The sequence below is a fragment of the Triticum aestivum genome, chromosome 4D (assembly GCF_018294505.1).
Source record: "Triticum aestivum cultivar Chinese Spring chromosome 4D, IWGSC CS RefSeq v2.1, whole genome shotgun sequence".
In the NCBI taxonomy this organism is placed as follows: Eukaryota; Viridiplantae; Streptophyta; class Magnoliopsida; order Poales; family Poaceae; genus Triticum; species Triticum aestivum.
This window is the reverse complement of record NC_057805.1, coordinates 88,062,058-88,082,741: the sequence shown is the minus strand read 5'-3', so window position 1 is coordinate 88,082,741 and position 20,684 is coordinate 88,062,058. Positions and strand designations below refer to the sequence as shown.

General features: G+C 52.6%; 1 protein-coding gene across 1 annotated transcript; it reads right to left on the bottom strand.

Annotated features, from left to right (window-relative positions):
- Positions 1–397: 397 nt before the first annotated feature.
- On the bottom strand, positions 398–2,569 carry LOC123096403 (V-type proton ATPase 16 kDa proteolipid subunit). The gene is made up of 3 exons (XM_044518141.1): positions 2,282–2,569; positions 1,747–2,032; positions 398–811 (listed from the first exon to the last, which is right to left on the bottom strand). The coding sequence occupies exons 1-3, from the start codon at positions 2,358–2,360 to the stop codon at positions 679–681; spliced, it is 498 nt and encodes a 165-aa protein (XP_044374076.1). The 5' UTR covers positions 2,361–2,569; the 3' UTR covers positions 398–678.
- Between the last annotated feature and the right edge of the window lie 18,115 nt (positions 2,570–20,684).

The window sequence follows — 20,684 nt, the reverse complement described above, 5'->3', positions numbered from 1 at the left end:
TGAAATGAGTGAACAAAATACACTAAATGCGTATATATACATCTGATTCAGAAAAAAATTAATTCCTTCACAACTTTGTACTAAACTAAATGCGTATATATACATCTGATTCAGAAAAAAATTAATTCCTTCACAACTTTGTACTAAATCAGCGACAATTATGAACAGACGGAGAAGCGTATTAGAACAGTGAACAGACGAAAGAGTATGAGAAAAAAACATTGTAGGAAACAACCAAAATCACATTGCCGTTACCAAATTGGTAGCCTATATGAATTGCAAATTTGTGGCTTCAACAAATGTATAGCAGAAAAGCAGACAAACCACATTAATTTCTACCAACCATGCAGAAAAAGAGTAGGAATTTGAATCAAGGAATTAGAGTGGAGAAAAGAGATGAACATAATATAATCATAAATTTATTATTTAGCTACAATGCATGTTTTTATTCACCACCAAGTAGGATTAAAACCCATATTCCCAGGAGCAGCAATCCAGCCTACCCCAAAATCCTCTGCACGAACAGCAAACGCCCACCACAACCCAAAAAGAATGAAAACGGTACTGGAAGTGTCACCTTCCTTAATAATCTACAAATATCTCCTTAATACATCAAAATTAGAAAGCTTCTCAAGAATGTAGCCTGTGTGGCAATTGCAGAATGGTAGAGCGAGGCGCCTAATCCGCACGGGACTGGCCGGCACGGGACGAGAGGATGATGCCCACGATGAGACCGTAAAGGGCAAGTGCTTCTGCGAAAATGAGGATAAGGATCATGCCCACGAACAGCTTTGGTTGTTGCGCATTAGCCCTGCAATCAAAATCCACAACAGGTCAGCACTGGATTCAACTGTAGGAGGCTTGCAGTGCAGCCCCCATACAAAACAGTATCAATATGCAACTGAAAAACTGTGAAGGAAACACTGATCAACCACATCATAGACTAACATAGTAACTGTTCCAAATAGAAATATAATATAGTCGACATTAAACATTTATTGCAGATCAAATATGTCAGAATCAAATCACAGGCTTATCCAAGAACATGTACTTTCGAATGTAAATCTGCAATATTGGTTCAAAAATATTGCAGGCAAAATGTCTTATAACCAATACACAGCTATTATTTAAACATCAATACAGATACAAAGACCAAACAATAACTTAAGGTAATGCCCTCAATATTTGCTGCTCACATCAAAACTACATAAGCGCAATATCAGCATATACTATATGTTCATCATATATTATAGCAACAAAGTTATCATAATAGTATGAAAAAATGTTAAATTAAAGTCATTTGCGATGCTTTCTGTATTAAATTTATGATAAAATCTAGAGACAATTCCATAGTCACAAGTACAAGCAAGATCATTCAAACACATAACTGACTCTATTTATTACTAGTAGCATATAGATTGCATGGACTTCAAACAGAAGGATCCACAATATCATGTAGGATTCTAGGAAGATTTTTCTTAATTACTCAAGCTAAAGCTAATGAAACTCTCGCTTTGTAGCAATATATGCTACAACCAACATTAATAAACTAATCACAAAGGGAGGAACCACGTCTGTTTTGGAAAACAGATCCATGATGCTCATTGGGCATAAACTAATGAAAGGCTAATTATTAATCAAACCGTAATGCACAGCACTAACTAACTACGAGCATCCACATACCGCTTAAAAGTCAAAGATGAAAGGTTAAAGTCAAACAAATAAAAGCAGCAGCTGCATCTTTACCTGACTCCAGCATCACCGACAATGCCAATGGCCATGCCGGCGGCGAGCCCCGCGAGGCCACAGGCGAGCCCTGATGAGAGGTGAGCGTAGCCGTCGAAGAGGAAGTAGGGCTTGGCCTTGGGGTTGATCCCGGTGCTGATGATGACGGCGATGATGAGGCCGTAGATTCCGAGCACTCCCGCCATGACGACGGGCACGATGGACTTCATGACGAGCTCCGGCCGCATGACTCCCATGGACGCCACCCCGACGCCGCTCTTGGCCGTCCCGTAGGCCGCCCCCATGCCTGCAAACGAAACCGGTCAAATCGTCTCTCTAGCCGGATCCAGCGTGGAGGGATCCCAAATCGAGCGAATCGGGGCACGGAACTCGCAGCGCGGCCGCGGGGACCGGCAGATCGAGCGAAGGCGCGACCGCGAGCCCGACGGTAGCGGGGAGAGAGAACCCCTCGGACATCTAATGAAATCTCAGCTTTTCGTAAAAGGTGCCGCTTGATCGCGGGAGGAGGGGGAGGAGGGAGGAGAGGCGATCGTACATGAGAAGACGAGGGCGGCGGCGGCGCCGAGGAAGCCGAAGAAGGGCGCCGTCTCATCGCCGCTGAACACCGACGACATCTTGCTCTTCTTCTTCTTTCTCCGGTCGCGCTTCTTTCCTGTGGAACTCTGGGTGGCCTCGTCGCTAAGGAAGATGGTTGGTAGGGAGAGGAACAGAGGGTCTCTCCAGTTTGCTTTTATTTTCTCCTCTCCTCGCCCCGACCCGATCTGATCTTGAAAAATAAAAACTCTCGAAGTGTACAGGTGTGACTCCTTGGTTTTGCACCCTGGCCCCTGGGTTCCTGCTTATTTTATCGATCTCGCCGTTCTTTTTGTCTCCATCGGATCAGATCTCACGTCGATTTAATAAATGAAAAAAATCTCCGGGCGATTTAATATTTTTTTTGAAAGAAAGGGATCTTTTCCTGATTTCATTAAGGAAACCAAGTAGTCCTGACATACAACCAAAACACATCAAACACCACCTCAGGCAAGCGCGAGGCAACAACAACCCCAAAAACAAAGCACTCACCCCTCTCATCCGGAGAATACAAGTGAAGAGGGGGAAGCAAGCTAAAACTCACTTAAGCTAAACTGATAACCACCTAGTTTCCAGCACAATCAACTAACACCGCCCTTCCGTTTTTTCCATCTTGACTGACCACGATCAAACATTTTCCAGCCTTGGAATCCAGGAAGCCCACCCCCTCCAAGCTTGAAAGATCTCATTGTCGACTCAATCCAGCAGCTTTGAGCATAGTAGTAGCTCCAGCTTTGTGTCCTCCCTCACTTGCAAAAGACTCCAATCATTAATCCAATGTGACATTTTAAAAATAACAACACTAGGATCAGATGGCCAAACCCGTTGGAAACAAAGCCATGTTCCTAATTTGCCAATTGCTCCAAACTAAGGCAGCAACTCCTACTGAATATAATCTCTTTTTTCAAACCCATCCCCCCAGCCAATCGTTAAAGCATGAATCCAGATCAAAAAAGTTACAGGGCACCCTACTCACAACACTCCACATGTATCTAGCAAGAGGGCATTGGAAAAAAGATGGTTAATTGATTCTTTCTTCCCACAAAACAAGCATTGTTCCTCACACTCCCCCCCCCCCTCTATGCAAAAGAACATCCCTGGTTAGAATGCTATTCTTCAAAACTAACCACAAAAATGATCTAACCCTAGGGGGAATTTTAACTTTCCAAAGGAATCTATTAGGACATTTCTCTCCAATCTGTAACGCAGAGTAAAAAGATTTGACGCTAAAGATCCCGGATGCTTCCAAAGACCAGTTAAGTTTATCTTCTTCATCATTCAAAGAAACATGTCTACAAAGATTCAACAGATCCTGCCAATGAATTGCTTTATCACCAATTAGGGTTCTTCGAAAACGAAACTTATCAAGACCAATGGTAAGAGCATGATTGACCCTTATGTTTTGATTTTGTGAAATATTGTATAAACTAGGAAAAGTAACAGAGAGTTTTTCTTTTCCCAGCCATTTGTCTTCCTAGAATATGGTTTTCAAACCATTTCCAACACAAAACTTGCAACAAGACAGAAACAAGTCTTTACACTTTAGCAGACCCTGCCAGAAGTGTGAATCACCTTGTTTTTTCTGCACTTGTCCAAGAGTAGAATTACCTATGTATTTATCCCACAATACTTTCTGACACAATCCATTTTCATTAAAAAAATTCCACAACCATTTAGACAAAAGAGCTATATTCATGATATCTAAATTCAAAATACCTAAACCACCTAAATCCTTAGGTCTACAAACCTTGTCCCAAGCTACTAAATGATATTTCGGTTTGTCTTTATCTCCACTCCATAAAAAGCTAGCTCTAGATCTATCTAACTTCTTCTTCACCCCAGAGGGGAGCCCATAGAAAGAAAGCATGTATAAGACCAAGCTAGTCAAGGAGGAATTAATCAGTGTAGTTCTACCAGCAATATTTAAAAGTCTACCTAACCAGTCACCCATTCTTTTCTCCACTTTTCCAATAGAAGGATACCAATCACTTAACTTCAATCTTTTTTCATCAACTGGAATGCCTAAGAATTTAAAAGGCAAATTACATTTTCTACAAGTAGGAATCTCCTCAAATTGTTTAATTCTATCTTCTTCCATACCAACACAAATCACTTCACTCTTATGAAAATTAATTTTCACACCAGACATGATTTCAAGCAAGCTCAATATTCTCTCCACATTCCTGGCTTGAGCTAAGTCATCTTGGAATAAAAGAATGGTGTCTGCCGGATGTGGGGTTCCGGCAAACCCTTAAGGTTCGAACACTAGGGTACGCGCGAAGTTTTTCCCTCCTACCGATCCACGCCCTAACTCACCAAGATCTCGTGGACGAACTCGACGAACTCGCAACATAGAAAGACACGAGATTTATACTGGTTCGGGCCACCGTTGTGGTGTAATACCCTACTCCAGTGTGTGTGGTGGTGGATTGCCTCTCGGGCTGATGATGAATAGTACAAGGGGAAGAACAGCCTCCTGAGGTTGAGGTGTTCTTGTGGCTAAGGTAGGCTCTCGATCAGATCAGATCAAGCTGAGATGCGGTCAAGCTGAGATCAGATGCCCCCTACTGTGGTGGCTAGCTCTACTTATATAGGCCCTGGTCCTCTCCCCAAATATTGAGCGGGAAGGGAGCCAACAACGGCGGGCAAATTTAAAGGGGGACAGCTAGTACAAGCTATCCTGACAAAAGCGGTCTTCGCCTGCGAAAGGCTCTGGTGGTGACGCCGTCTTGGGCTCCACGATGACCTCCGTCCTACCGTCCTTCTGGTCTTGGTCTCGTTGCACCGATATGGCAACCTTTGCCTGATGCCTCGGTACTCCTCGCCTGCGCTGGCCTCCTTAGCACCAAAGAGGAAACAAGGACGCTGCGTGCGCTGGCGCCCGCCTGGTCTCGATCGTCATGGCTCACGTCACGAGAGCCTCATGAGATTTGCCCCGCCTTGATATCTCCGCTCCTCGTGAGCCCGCCTGGCTAGGCCACTCCTGAGGAGGTCTTGCGTCGTCCGCCTCGCGAAGCTTGGCCCCTCGCGAGAGTCTTGAATGCTTTGTTGATGAAGATGGGTCGTACGGCCTGCTGGCTTAGCCACGCCGTGGGCCGCAGGCAGGCAAGTCTAGGGACCCCCGTTCCCAAAACACCGACAGTAGCCCCCGGGCCCAAGGTGCGCTCGGGCTTGGCTTCGCGGCGAAGCCAAGGGTTAAGTACGGAGCGCCGCGGGCCCCAAAAGCCTGCGGCCTCGGTTGCCGCATGGCGGTTGATTGGACGTGGGCGTCTCCGCTTCCCCACGCTGCCTCGGCAACTGCTCGACTTGACAAGTCCCTGCGACATGCAAGGAAAACCATCATTACCTGTGGTCCTGGGAGGTGCCGGTTGGCCTTCTCTTGCTATAAATGGGGAGGGGGCGGAGCCCCCGTCGCCCATCTCTTCCTTGCTTGCTTGCTTCTTCCTCCTCGATCCACTGCTAGCGACAATGGCGCCTATCATAAGGTTCTCCGCTGAAGAGAAGGGGAAGGCCCCGCGCGATGATCCGGGGCCGCTTCCGCCGAAGAAGAGGTCGGTCCACCGCCATGATGAAGCGGCGATGTAGGTGGTGACGAGGCCTGGGTGCGAGCGGCCTCCTCCAGGGTATCCGCTACACTTGTATGCCCGAGCCGAGGGCTCAGGAGGACGGAGCGACGAGCGGCGTCACCCGCGCCGCGCCACGGCGACACGCGCTGTCGCCCCTGGAACCCACGTCGCAGACTCCTCGCGCGAGCTTGTGCTATGGGCGCCGATGCCTCCAAGCTCTTGGATCCGCTTCCCGCGGTTCTTCTCCGACGTGATGCCGCCGAGGGGGCCTCTCGAGCTCTGGTTCCAGCACGCCGACTGCAGCGCTCCGGCGACCGGAGCAGAGATCGAAGCGGTCCCCACCGGCAAGATCTTCATGACTCGCGGCTGGGGCGAGGTCGCGCGGGTCTGCCGTGCGAGGGGTGCCCTCGCGATCCACTTTGAGTACGACGGCGCCTCCACGCTCTTCTTCAAGGTCTTCGATGCGGAGGGCCGCCGCCTGGAATGCTGCTCCGGAGAGGAGCGTCAGGCTAACGCGCGCTCCGCTCGCGGCCACTCCAGCAGCAGCAGCCCTTGGGAGTCCAGTAGCTCTCTTGAGCTCTTTGAGACTCCGGAGACGAGCGACGACAGCTACGTGCCCCCGAGCTCTCGCCGCGCTCGGAGCAGAGCTGCGGCGTCCGGCCGTCGCCGCCGCTGATCTGGATGGGGTTGGCGCCGGCCTCCCGTGGCCCACTGTTGATGATGGCGTCCGCCACAGGAGGGTGTAGATAGGATCCCCCTTAGTTCTAGCTTTTGTTCCCTGCGAAGAATCATGAAGTACCCCGCGGGGGCGTGTAAAGGGTCTGTAATGTCTTTTGCGCTCATCTGTTATGAAAATTTGGTGAACGCATGTCCCGTTAAGGCTCGGTCCCCCTTTCTTCCCTCGTGATAGCTTGTTGCTCTACGCTGACAGGTCCCGGTCCCCAGGCGGGCTACATCCGTCGCTGTTATGCCAGGTCGCGTGCCGTGGTCAAGGCCAGGAGGTGTGCGGCCCGAGGTCCAGTAAGAGCCCCTGAGGAGCGATGCTCAGGAGGTCCCCCTTAGCGCTCAAGCAGCCATGGTAAGGCAAGAAAGGGAGTTGACGTGGCCGCAACGAGGTTGCGTCAAGGCGAGGGTGGCCCTTAGGCCCCAACATTTAGACGATCCGAGAGCGGGACTTATCTTGTTGACTTCGTGGCGATTCCTGGTAGTGCGCTAGGCTTGCGCGCCAACTTGTGCGGCATAGCTAGGCCGGCCCATACGGGCTTCCCTCCTCCCATGCTCTCCTTAGTGCTCTACGTCCTCAGGTCCCGGCCCTCGAGCGAGCTCAGCCGCCGCTGGTATGCCAGGTCGCGATGCCGTGGTCAAGGCCAGGGGGTGAGGGCTGGAGAGCCAGTAAGAGCTCCCGAGTCGTGATGCTCAGGAGCCCCCCCTTTAACGTGCAAGCGAATTGCACGAGAGAAAAGGAGACTCGCGGTGCTGCCTGCTATCCTCCCCATGGGATCCCTATGAACAGGCACAAGAAGAAACACAGTTTGCCGTTATAGCTGCCAGCCTGCCCCTGGTTTCTCTGGATGAAGTGAAGGCACTGAGAGCCTAGTGAGGTGGCGTGCGCGGGGCGTGCCGCGAGCCAGAGCTCGACCGCTCAGATTTGTCGACGTGGCAGGGACAGACCCATGCACCAGCGCCGTGCCTGTGAGGAGGCCTCGTGGGAGGCGATGATTGAGCAGGTGATAACCGTAGGCAGGTTAAGCAGGGAAGGCAAATCAGCTTGGGTAAATGCAGGAAGATACATGCCATTGGGTCCGGCCCGAGCGGCTTGGGGATGATGCAGCCCGAGGGGCGCCCCCAGCAAGGTAAGCTAAAGACATAAGCAAAAGGGATACATGCCACAGGGACGGACCCATGCGGTCTGGGAATAATGTAGCCCAAGGGGCGCTCCCAGCTAAACGAGCTTGGAAAATGTCACCTGGTTCTGTAGACGAAGAAGAGTTGGTGCAGCTGAAGGCGCGCGTCGAAGGAATGACTCTTCACGAGCCACCGGGGCCCTGAGCCTCGGGAGGCTCTGGGGGCTCGGGAGGTTCCCTGAAGACCGTCTCCATCTCTTTTTGGACGGCGTGGTACCTGGCCTCCTGAGCCGCTAGGACACGCCGCATGTTGCGCTGATAGGCTGACGCCATGCTCGGCAAGCCGAAGGGCATGCGAACGTAGCTATGTGGAGGGCCCTCGCAACGGCCCACACGCGAAGGCCAGAAACGCTCCTGAGATGCGGCCCTGTTGAGCCCTGGGACGTCGATGCGGACACGCAGCCCAGCATCCTCGCCTGGATGGGGAGCTGCGCCTCGTGAGCGGCTGTCGCCGCGCATGGCCCTTGCGTCTTGCAGTTCCTGAGTGGTCTTGGTGATGAACTCCTAAGTGGTGGGCACTCCTTGCCCTATGTTCTCCTAAGGGAAACGTGCCGCGAAGCACGCCTCCAAGTGGTGCCCAAGCGCCTCCCTCGTGAGCTTGGCAAGGTTTGAGGCCCTCCAGAAGAGAGCCCCTGAGCCCTGCCCGAGGAGGGCGTCGGGCACGCCTTCCTATGCGATGGAGGGAGGCGCCCCTGGAGCGGGCGCTGATCCTAACGAGGCTCCAGCTGCGTTGCCACCCTCTTGAGGTCTGGCACGGCGCTGCTACTTCTTCTTCTTGGCGAGGGCCTCAGGAGGGCCCTCACTCCTGCTATCGGGGTCGTTGATTGCTGCAGCTTGGAAGGCGCGCTCGAGGGAGCACACCGCATCTCTTTCTTCACATGGGACCGTGATGATCCCGCCGCTTCCTTGCATCTTGAGGACGTTGTAGCTGTGATGGGTGACTGCCATGAACTTGGCCAGGGCTGGATATCCGAGGATGGCGTTGTATGGCAGGCGGATGTGCGCGACGTCGAAGTCGATGAGCTCGGTGCGGTAGTTCTTGCGCTCTCCGAAGGTGACAGGCAGGCGGACCTGCCCTATCGGTGTGGTGGAACCGCCGGTTACTCCTGAGAAAGGCTTGGTAGGCTGAAGCTACTCATATGGCACTTGGAGGTTGTCGAACATGTCGACGGACAGGACGTTGAGCCCTGCGCCGCCGTCGATGAGGGTCTTGGTAACTTGCACATTGCTGATGACTGGGGAGCACAGCATCGGGAGGGCGCCAGCACCGGCTGCGCACTTGAGCTGATCTGCCGAGTTGAAAGTGATGGCGCATTGGGACCACTTGAGCGGGCGCGTGGCCTCGAGCTTGGGGAGCACCGCGTTCACTTCTCGAGCAAACTGTTTGAAAATGCGCTGAGAGGATGGGGCCTGGGCGCCGCCCAAGATGCATGCGACTGCACGCGGCTCCTGGAAGCCCCCAGCCCCCTCGTCCTAAAGGTGTTCGTCGTTCCTTCTTGGTGGCGGCAGCGGGGGAAGACCGGCGTTGCCCTGAGGGCGATCCTCACGAGGCTGGTCCCTCCAGGCGCCCTCGCGAGGATGGTCCTACCAGCGGTCCTCACGAGGCCTGTCGCGCCACTCCTGGCGTGGGCCACGGTCGTCCTAGCGTCCGCCTCCACGTCCTCCTCCACGGCCATAGCCCCGGTCGCCGCCTTGGGGCGTCGACCGAAACGTCCTTCGCGAATGGCCCTGAGCTCTTGACAGTCACTGGTGTTGTGGGTGTTCAGATTGTGGAAGGCGCAGAACGGTCGACCATTCTTGGATGACTCGGGCTGATCTCTGCCCCGCTTGGTGTCGGGCTCTGCTGCGAGCACCGCCGCTTCCTTGCGCTTCACGTCCTGGGCCTTGGCCTTCTTCTCCTCTATGCCCGCGGCTGGCAGCTCGAGGAGGGAGAGGGGCCCCTCCTCAGCTCTTGCGCACTTGGTTGCCAGGTTGAACAGCTCTTGAGATGTGCACAGCTCCTCATGGATAGCGAGCTCTTCCTTCATCTTGACATCACGGACGCCGTCTGAGAACGCGGAGATGATGGCCTCGTCCGTGACCTTGGGGATCTTGAGGCGAGTGTTGTTGAAGTGCTGAATGTACTTCTGGAGGGTCTCCCCTAGCTGTTGCTTGATGCGGCGCAGGTTGCCCGCGGCCGGCGGGCGGTCGCGGGTGCCTTGGGAGTTGGCGACGAAGAGGTCGCGCATCTCGTCCCAGGAGGAGATCGAGCCGTGCTGCAGGTTCAGGAGCCAGGAGCGGGCTCCGTCCTTGAGAGCCATGGGAAACCAGTTCGCCATAACTTTCTCATCGCCGTTGGCTGCTTCGATGCTCAGCTCGTAGAGCTGCAGGAACTCCGTGGGGTCGGCGGTGCCGTCGTAGCGAGGAGGCAGATCCGGCTTGAACTTGCCTGGCCAGGCAATGCTACGCAGCTCGGGGGTGAAGGCGCGGCAGCCGGCCGTGGTCGCCGGGGCCCGCCTCAGAGGTGGAGCTTGGTCCTGATGAGGTCCACGCGGCGCCGCTGCAGGCGGCGCGCGGTCTTGGCGAGGCGGCGCGGGGAGCACAGGTGCAGCTTCTCGCGGCCGAGGGATTTCTTGGCAGCTTCTCTCTTCGCGCGCGGGCGCCGGACGTGGCGGATCATGCCATGGGGCCGCGCGCCTTGGCGCCAAGGCGCAGTCTTGGGGCAAAGGTGGTGGAGGCGTGCCATGAGCCACGTCGCCTGTGGCTGGCGGAGGGTGAGGCAGAGAGGGGGACGGCGTCGGGGAGCCCCCTGCGGCGCGGACGAGCTCGGTGACGCGGTCGAGCCACTCCTCATAGAGGTCGTCGACTAGGCGGTAGCGCAGGAGCTCGTTTGCGGCAAGGAGCGCGGCCCGCGCCTCCATGGGAGCGCGGTGAGCATGAGACGAAGACCCGGCCGGGGTCAGCGACGGAGTGGCGGTGCGGCCGTCCTGCCGCACCGATGGATGCAGCGAGGATGCCTGCTGCTCATTCCCTGCCGGGCCCGTGGCGGCGTTGGCGGCGGGAGACGGAGAACGACGAGGTGGCCCACCGACGGGAACCGTTTGAGCAACGCGGGCGGTGAGGGCAGCCCAGCGCTCAGCTCGAGCGAGGCGAGCGTCCGCCATGGAGACGACGGAGCGACGAATTGATGGAAGGGAAGCTACGGCGCACCCCTACCTGGCGCGCCAAATGTTGGATGTGGGGTTCCGGCAAACCCTTAAGGTTCGAACACTGGGGTGCGCGCGAAGTCTTTCCCTCCTACCGATCCACGCCCTAGCTCACCAAGATCTCGCGGACGAACTCGACGAACTCGCAACACAAAAAGACACGAGATTTATACTGGTTCGGGCCACCGCTGTGGTGTAATACCCTACTCCAGTGTGTGTGGTGGTGGATTGCCTCTCGGACTGATGATGAACAGTACAAGGGAAAGAACAACCTCCTGAGGTTGAGGTGTTCTTGTGGCTAAGGTAGGCTCTCGATCAGATCAGATCAAGCTGAGATGCGGTCAAGCTGAGATCAGATGCCCCCTACTATGGTGGCTAGCTCTACTTATATAGGCCCTGGTCCTCTCCCCAAATATTGAGCGGGAAGGGAGCCAACAACGGCGGGCAAATTTAAAGGGGGACAACTAGTACAAGCTATCCTGACAAAAGCGGTCTTCGCCTGCGAAAGGCTCTGGTGGTGACTCCGTCTTGGGCTCCACGATGACCTCCGTCCTGCCGTCCTTCTGGTCTTGGTCTCGTTGCACCGATATGGCAACCTTTGCCTGATGCCTCGGTACTCGTCGCCTGCGCTGGCCTCCTTAGCACCAAAGAGGAAACAAGGACGGTGCGCACGCTGGCGCCCGCCTGGTATCGATCGTCATGGCTCACGTCACGAGAGCCTCGTGAGGTTTGCCCCACCTTGATATCTCCGCTCCTCGTGAGCCCGCCTGGCTAGGCCACTCCTGAGGAGGTCTTGCGTCGTCCGCCTCGCGAAGCTTGGCCCCTCGCGAGGGTCTTGAATGCTTTGTTGATGAAGATGGTCCGTACGGCCTGCTGGCTTAGCCACGCCGTGGGCCGCAGGCAGGCAAGTCTGGGGACCCCCGTTCCCAGAACGCCGACAGTGTCATCTGCATATTGCAGAACGGACACATCATTATCCTTGTGATTTTTAGTAAGCCCACTAATCAACCCTTGCTCAACAGCTCTATCAAAAAGAATTGCCAGAATATCTACAGCAGGATCGAAGAGCAAGGGAGACATATAATCCCCTTGTCTGAGGGCCTGATGTGTTTTAAAATAAGGCCGAATCTCCCCATTTACCTTAACTGCCACTTTTCCTCTAGAAACAGTCTTCATTAACCAATCAATCCATTTGTCCGTAAAGTTTTTCATCTTAAGAGTTTGAAAAAGAATAGGCCATTTAACCTTGTCAAAGGCCTTCCCAAAATCAATCTTGAAGAGAACACCAGACTTCTTTTTTTATGCATAGAATTCAAAGTCTCATGCAAAACCAACACACCCTCTAAAATATATCCCCCTTTTATAAATGCAATTTGGGAGGACCTGATCACTCCCGTAATTATTAGGATCAGTCTATTCACCAGAATCTTGGTAAAAATCTTAAAAAATAACATTCAGAAGACAAATTGGTCTGAACTTTTGAATCCTATCTGCATCACCCCCCTTGGGTAAAAGAGAAATTACTCCATAGTTTAGCCTATAAAGGTATAATCTATGATAATAAAATTCCTCTAATAGTGCAAAAAGATCCATTTTAACTAGTTCCCAAAAATGCTGATAAAATTCAATATTAAAACCATCAGGTCCAGCCGCTTTATTTTCACCATACTAAAAACGTCTTCCTTCAACTCCTCCATGGTGAATTTCCTAGTAAGGAATTTTTGTTCCTCCTCACTAAGTGTTTCCACACCACCATGGTCCAGTTCCAAGGATTTAATTTCAGGCTCACTAAATATATATTTTTATAAAATTTGGTAATGTAATCTTTCAAATTATCCTCTCCCTCAATCACCCCTTCATCTTGCACTACTAGGGAAAAGCCTAGAAGTAGCGCCGGTTTTAGGTATAGCAGTACGCGGGGGACCGCGCTACTGCTACGGCGCTACAGCTAAAGCGTAGCAGTAGCGTGGGTTTGCCCGCGCTACTGATATAACTACTTAGCAGTAGCGCTTCTGCTAGAACGCGCAGCGCGCCTCTCTATATGTGCTACTACTATTATTATTCTATTTCTTTTCTGTTTTATGTCATATTCATACACCATTATACAAGTTTTCACACAGTACCAATTTAGAGATTGTTTTTACATCATAATGAGTTATTACATCATTGGGTGAAAGAACCGTGGATTAGTTTCAAGTGGATGGATCCAAAGTGACCAAGTCATGGATTAGCGTGACTTGGTGTCACTTTGGATCCATCCACTTGAAACTAATCCGCGGTTCTTTCACCCAATGATATAATAACTCATCATCATCATCATTATCATCATCATCATCATAATAATAATATCATTAACAACTTATCATCATAATACATCATCAACTCTAACACGTTGTACCACATAATAACAACTTCTCATCATCATCATAGTCATAATCAACACTAACTAATTGTTCTTAATACCTAGGACCTATTCCTCTCTCCTAGGTAAAATACCATAAAAGAGATAAATCGGTCCATCTCCATAATGGAGAATGGAGATAAACCTATCTCCAACTTGTGGCTTGCGCACAATCATGTTGTCTCCAATTAGTTGCGTGTGCGCATTCATCACTTTGCTCCATTCTTTGATTTTTGAGCCTTCCATCATTTGAAGAAATCGAGTATGTAGTATAGAAAGCTTTCGAAGGAGTTGGTCGTAAGTTAACCATATGCATATAACCTTCGGTAAACAACATGTAAGGCACAACCTCCTTCGGGAGCCTCTATTGAAAAATGTAATAGTAACATATATAGTTAGCAATGTAGTTTATATACTTAAGAAGAATGTTGCAATAAAGTTACATCATTAACAAAATCTTACAAAGTTCTTGGCAATGAAGTTACCATCATGCAATTTATGCACTAGTGGCACATATCCAGTAAAATTTGGGAGGATAGCATGATTGGTTTTAAAGGCCTCAACATCATCTATGAATGAGACAATATAACCTTTCTCCTCACAATTAAACTCGGAGTCATAGTTGTAGTATGTCCTGTCTACAACCTTCCAAGTATTTTTGGAAGATAAGAAATAAGCCGACAATTATAAATAAAGATGTTTAGTACCGATGAACACCAACTATTTTAAAATTAATAATATAAATTACTTAACTTAACAAATTAGTTTGACAAACTCACATTTAGGCAAAACTGGAGGCATATCCACATCCACCCAGATATTGATATTATCATCATCATCATCTTCGGGACGATATCAAATGTTATTTGTATACCCTCGTCAAATCCATATGCCTTGCAGAGAGCTTCCCAATTAGAGCAACCGAAATGGGAGTGATTGTCTATATTGAACAACTTAACCAGAAACACATAACCATGTTTAGTTCTTAAGTGAGCCCTCCTCGTCTCTGTATTCTCAAAGTCTTTGAAACCGAGCTTCTGCAATACATATGGTCTTGCATGGCACGAGATGTACTAATCGAATTGAAAAAATCCAGGAATTAAACATTGACCAAAAGAAGCACAAGTGGTTATATTAATTACGATGAAATGCTTGTCATTGCGTACTGTACAAACATCAAAGGTCTCGTCCAACTTCACGGTGAAAAACCTATCATTTTGCAGGTGAGGATACCTGTCGCACAAACCCCAGTCATCGTAGCAGTAATCGCACTTCAAGATCCTATCGTCATCAGACATCTCCTGTGTTCAAAATTGAAAGATTAAACTTCTGAATTTCAATATATGTACTGCAAAAACTTAATTCGATCATTAATATTCATCACAGGTTGAATTTCAGTCTGTTGAGACTTTTGTTGAAAACTCTCATCTCACGTGGTGTATATGGTGGGCACTCCCTCTCTGATATATTCAACCGTCGGTGATGGTCGCTCCTCCCTTCGTCCCCGAGTGCATTACACCAAATTGTCTAGCACACGGGAACGCAGGAGAAGCGACCCCCACGATAATAGTTGGGATACTTCTTCATCTTTGACATTTGCGACCGTCGGTGATGGTCGCTCTTCTCTTCCTTCCCGTGCATTACCAAAAGGTCTATCACGATAAAGAAGAGGAAGAGCGACCCCCACGACAACAGTCGGCATTCTTCTTCTCTCATATATAGTGGACACTCCCTCACCGTTTTTCACTGTCATGTATGGAGTCCTAACAGACTTAAAGTCAACCCAAAATGTCGTTTATTGCTCTTTCCGGCAAATCCAAGGCACTCGATATTTCCTACATTCTAGCACAAGCCATGCTAAAATTGACGGAAAAATCCAGCACGACCTTTGCTAAAAAGGACATATCGAGTGCCTGAAATTTGCCGGAATGGAAATTAATCAACACTCCGACAAAACATAGGCCACTCTGAGGTGTTCCCTGCAAACATAGGCCACTTGGCTACATCATCATCATCGACATCAACGACATGGGGATTTGGCTGCTCTCACCTCAAGGTCGAAGGGGGTCAGTGACGGTCGACATAAACCCTATAAGCTATCAACTAAACATTATTATGCTGATTCAAAAGACCTACATTTACTAAAAATTCAATATATCTTATAACCCGAATATTTCATTTGGTTAAGAAGCATTACTAATGTTTCTTACTAAAAATTTCCATACCTAAATTTTCTTACTAAAAATTTCTGTTACTAAATTTCTCATATGGCATGGCATTGCGAGACATTTCTATATTAAAAATGTTGTATACCTAAACAATTTCTATTACTAAAATTTCTATTCAAAAGACCTAAAATTTCTCTTAAAATTACCTACATTCTACAAGAACAAGAACAAAGAAGGGATGGAGGGAGGGAGCGAGGGAGAGGAGGGGGAGGAAGGAGGGGGGGAGGGAGGGAGAGGAGAGGGGGAGGGAGGAGGTGTTGGGAATCGTTGCATGGAAAACAAAAAATATTTCTATGCACACGCAATGATCTATCCATGGAGATGCATAGCAACGAGGGGGAGAATGTGTCTACGTACCCTCGCAGACCATGAGCGGAAGCGTTTCACAACGTGGTTGATGTAGTCGAACTTTCTCATGCTCCAACCGATCTAGTACCGAACGCACGGCACCTTCGCGTTCTACACACGTTCAGCTCGGTGACGTCCTCCGCCTTCTTGATCCAGAAAGACGGCAAGGTAGTAGATGAGTTCCGGCAGCATGACGACATGGTGACGGTGATGGTGATGTGATCTCTGCAGGGCTTCGCCTAAGCACTACGAAAATATGACCGAGGGAGTAAACGGTGGACAGGGGCTGTCCGATTTTGGGTTTCGGCAAAATCCTCAAGGTTCGAACATTGGGGTGCGCACGAAGATCTCTCTCTCCCTAGCTCGCTCTCGCAACGATCGCAAGGCCTAGCTCGATGAAACCAAAGAACGAGAGACACAAGAGTTTATACTGGTTCGGGCCACCAATGTGGTGTAATACCCTACTCCAGTGCAGTGTGGTGGATTGCCTCTTGGGCTAAGGATGAACAGTTACAAGGGAAGAACAGTCTCCTGAGGAGAGGTGCTCTTGTGTTTGGTGAGCTTGTGTGGTTTAGGGTGATCTGAATGATCCGTCCTTGCTACGATGGTGGCTATGGATGAAGTGGCTCCTATCCAAGATCCGATGCCTCCTACGGTGGTAGCTAGTCCTATTTATAGAGGCCCTGGTCCTCTCCCCAAATATTGAGCGGGAAGGGATGCCACAACGGCCAAATTTGAAGTGAGACAACTAGTACAAGTTATCCTGACTAAAGGCGGTCTTCGCCTGCCAAAGGCTCTAGTGGTGACGCCGTCTTGGGCTCCACGGTGACCTCCGTCCTGCCGTCCTGCTGGTCTTGGTCTCGTTGCACCGATATGGCAACCTTTGCCTGATGCCTCGGGACTCCTCGCCTGCACTTGCCTCTTTAGCACCAAAGAGGAAACGAGGACACTGCGCGCGCTGGCGCCCGCCTAGCCACGGTCGTCATGGCTTGCATCACAGGAACCTCACGAGATGTCCCTTGCCTTGATCTCTCTGCCCCTTGCGAGCCAGCCTGGTGAGGCCGCCCCCGAGGAGGTCTTCCGTCGTCCGCCTCGCGAGGCTTGGCCCCTCGCGAGGGTCTTGGGTATTTGCTGGTGAAGATGGGACGTACAGGGCCGCTAGTGGAACCACGCCATGGGCTGCAGGCAGGCAAGTCTGGGGACCCCCGTTCCCAGGACGCTGACAGTAGCCCCCGAGCCCAAGGCGCGCTCGGACTTGGCTTCGAGGCGAAGCCAAAGGGCAAGTGCGGAGCACCGCGGGCCCCAACAGCCCGCGGCCCCGCTTGATGGGTGACGATTGATTGGACGTGGGCGCCTCCGCTTCCCCACGCTGCCTCGGCAACTGCCCGACTTGACGTGTCCCTGCTGCCTGCAGAGAAAAATCATCATTACCTGTGATCGTGGGGATCGCCGGTTGGCCTTCTCCTGCTATAAATGAGGAGGGGGCGGAGCCCCCATTGCTCATCTCTTCTTGCTCCGCTCGCTTCTTATCCCTTGCTTCATTGCTAGTAGCGACACCCATGACGCCGATACGAAGGTTCTCGGCCGCAGAGAAGGGAAAAAACCCCCGCGACGAGCCCGGGCCACTTCCGCCGAAGAAGAGGCCGGGCCACCGCCGTGACGTACTCGTGAGGCCGGAGGTGTCGAGGCCTTGGTGCGAGCGGCCTCCTTTCCTGTTTAGCTTCTGCAATATGCACCATGCCTCGTGGAGGCGTTTAAACTTGCGTTTGGTATTGGGAGAACAATATGTCTTGTAATATTTGCTTGAGATTTTGCGATTTACTTCCCATTTGCTTTACGTCCTATGTCGGTAGGGCCCGACCCCGTGCATACCTCAGCCATCGTTGGGTCGTCCGGATCACCAGGACGAGACCAAGGGGTGAGGGGCTACGTGACCAGTTAGGCTCCTGAGTCACGATGCTCAGGAGTCCCTCTTGACGCGCAAACAACTTACAGAAAGGAAATGCAGGAATAGGTCTAGTGTTCTACGTCTACAGGGCCCGACCCGCGCATACCTCAGCCGCCGTTGGGTCGTCTGGATCACTAGGACGAGACCAAGGAGTGAGGGGCTACGTGGCCAGTTAGGCTCCTGAGTCGCGATGCTGAGGAGTCCCCCTTGGCGCTCAAATGCCCTTCATACCTTTTCCCTCTCCGAGGCTCGGCTCGGGAGGGGCGCGCGACGACCAGGTCCGGGGGACCTGGCAGGGTTGCGTACGCTTGGGCGTGATCCGAGCGCAGCCCCCGTGCCCAGCCCCCTCGCGCGACTCTCCCGAGGGGAGGTGTTGCGATGTGGCAAGACACTGAGCTCAAGGGCTCCCTGAGGTTGATACGGCCATGGGGCCGCCCTCAGTTGTTTATCACCAGCGCGGAGCATAGCGCTTCCGCACTTGCACGGGCATAACCGCTCCTCGGCCGTGTTGACTGCCAGCGCGGAGCATGGTGCTTCCACTGGTGCGTGGGTGAGGGCTCCCTCTGAGTGGAGCCCCCGGGGCGTGTACAGCCCCACCCTGACATGTGGCTTGCACGGCAGGGCTAGACGAGGTGTGTCTGGGCACTCGTGAGCCAGCGCGGGACTCACGAGGCCCTACCTCAAGGCATGTTGCGCCTGGTCTTGGTTCTTGTTAGCTACGGCGGTCCTACGAGATGGTTAGGCAATCCTGCATCGAATGAATCTCCTAAGGTTATCGCATGAGAGGGCCAAGCACCAACGACCCCAGGAGGTGACGTGAACGGGATCGGCCCGCTAGACAGAGCTCAGCCGTTGGATTTATCGACGCTGCAGGGACGGGCCCGAGCACAGACGCCGTGCCTAGCCTTCTTATGTGAAGGATCCTGAAGAAAGACGATCGGCGCGCGGCTCCCATGGTGGGTGACAATCAAGCAGGTGATAACCATAGATAGATTATGCATGGAAAGCGAACTAGCTTAGGTAAATGCGAGAACGATACACACCACTGGGTCGGACCCGAGCGGCCTGGGGATGATGCAGCTCGAGGGGCGCCCCCAGCAGAGTAAGCTAAAGACGTAAAGGGATACATGCCGCAGGGACAGGCCCACGCGGCCTAGGAATGATGCAGCCTGAGGGGCGCTCCCAGCTAAATAAACTTGGAAAATGTCACCTGGTTCCGTTGTCGAAGGAATGTTGGGGTAGATGCAGATGCGTGGCGAAGGGGTTGCTCCTCATGAGCCACCGGGGCCCTGAGCCTCAGGAGGCTCCGGGGGTCCAGGCGGTTCCTCGAGGACCGTCTCCATCTCCGCCAGGACTGCGTGATGCCTGGCCTCCTAAGCCGACAGGACGCTCCGCAGGTTGCGTTGGAAGGCAGCTACCATGCTCGGCAGGCCGAATGGCATGCGGACATAGCTGTGAGGTGGGCCCTCGCAATGTCCCACGATCGAAGGCCATAAGAGCTCCTGAGATGCGGCCCGGTTGAGCCCTGGGATGTCGATGCAGACGGGCAGCCCGCCATCCTCGCCTGGATGGGGAGCCGCGCCATGTGGGCGGCGATCGCCGCGCATGGCTCTTGCATCCCGCAACTCCTGGGTGGCCTTGGCGATGAACTCCTGAGCGCCGGGCACTCCTCTCCCGGTGTCCTCCTGAGGGAAACGTGTCGCAAAGCACGCCTCCATGTGGTGCCCGAGCGCCTCCCTCGTGATGTTGGCTAGGTCCGAGGCCCTCCGGAAGAGAGCCCCCGAGCCCTGCCCGAGGAGGGCGTCGGGCATGCCTTCCTATGCGAGGGAGGGTGGCGCCCAGGCGCGGGCGCCGATCCTGATGTGGCACCGTCAGAGGCGCCGCTCCCCTGAGGCTCTGTGCGGAGTAGTTGCTTCTTCTTCTTGGGGATGGCCTCAGGAGGGTACTGCGCACCATTGTTGTCGGGGTCTTCGATTGCTGCGGCTTGGAAGGCGCGCTTGAGGGAGCACACCGCATCTCTTTCTTCGCAGGGGACCGTGATGATCCCGCCGCTTCCTGGCATCTTGAGGACGTTGTAGCCGTGGTGGGTCACTGCTATGAACTTGGTCAGGGCCGGATACCCGAGGATGGCATTGTACGGTAGACGGATGTGAGCAACATCAAAGTCGATGAGCTCGGTGCGATAGTTTTCGCGCTGTCCGAAGGTGACAGGGAGGCGGACCTGCCCTATCGGGGTGGTGGAGCCGTCAGTCACTCCTGAGAAGGGCTTGGTGGGCTGAAGCTGGTCGTATGGCACTTGGAGGCTATCGAACGTCTCGACGGACATGACGTTGAGCCCTGCGCCACCGTTGATGAGGGTCTTGGTGACTTGTACGTTGTTGATGACGGGTGAGTAGAGCATCAGGACACCGGCAGTGGCCGCGCACTTGAGCTGGTCCGCCAAGCTGAAAGTGATGGCGCATTTGGACCACCTGAGCAGGCGCGTGGCCTCAAGCCTGGGAAGGGCTACGTTCACCTCGTGAGCAAACTGTTTGAAGATACGCTAAGAGGCTGGGGCCTGAGCTCTGCCCAAGATGCAGGCGATAGCACGCGGTTCCTGGAAGCCCCCAGCCCCCTCGTCCTGATGGTAGTCGTCGTTCCTTCTTGGTGGTGGCGGCAGCGGAGGAAGACCAGCATTGCCCTGAGGGCGGTCCTCACGAGGCTGATCCCTCCAGGCGCCCTCACGAGGCTGGTCCTGCCAGTGGTCCTCGCGAGGCCGATCGTGCCACTCCTGGCGGGGGCCGCG

What these genes read in the sequence shown, in the direction of transcription:
- LOC123096403 (XM_044518141.1), bottom strand. Translation starts at nt 2,360, where the DNA reads ATGTCGTCGGTGTTCAGCGGCGATGAGACGGCGCCCTTCTTCGGCTTC. An exon ending in CGCCGCCCTCGTCTTCTCAT is followed by an intron (nt 2,033 to 2,281) that starts GTACGATCGCCT and finishes TTTCGTTTGCAG; the next exon opens with GCATGGGGGCGGCCTACGGG. An exon ending in GTCGGTGATGCTGGAGTCAG is followed by an intron (nt 812 to 1,746) that starts GTAAAGATGCAG and finishes TTTTGATTGCAG; the next exon opens with GGCTAATGCGCAACAACCAA.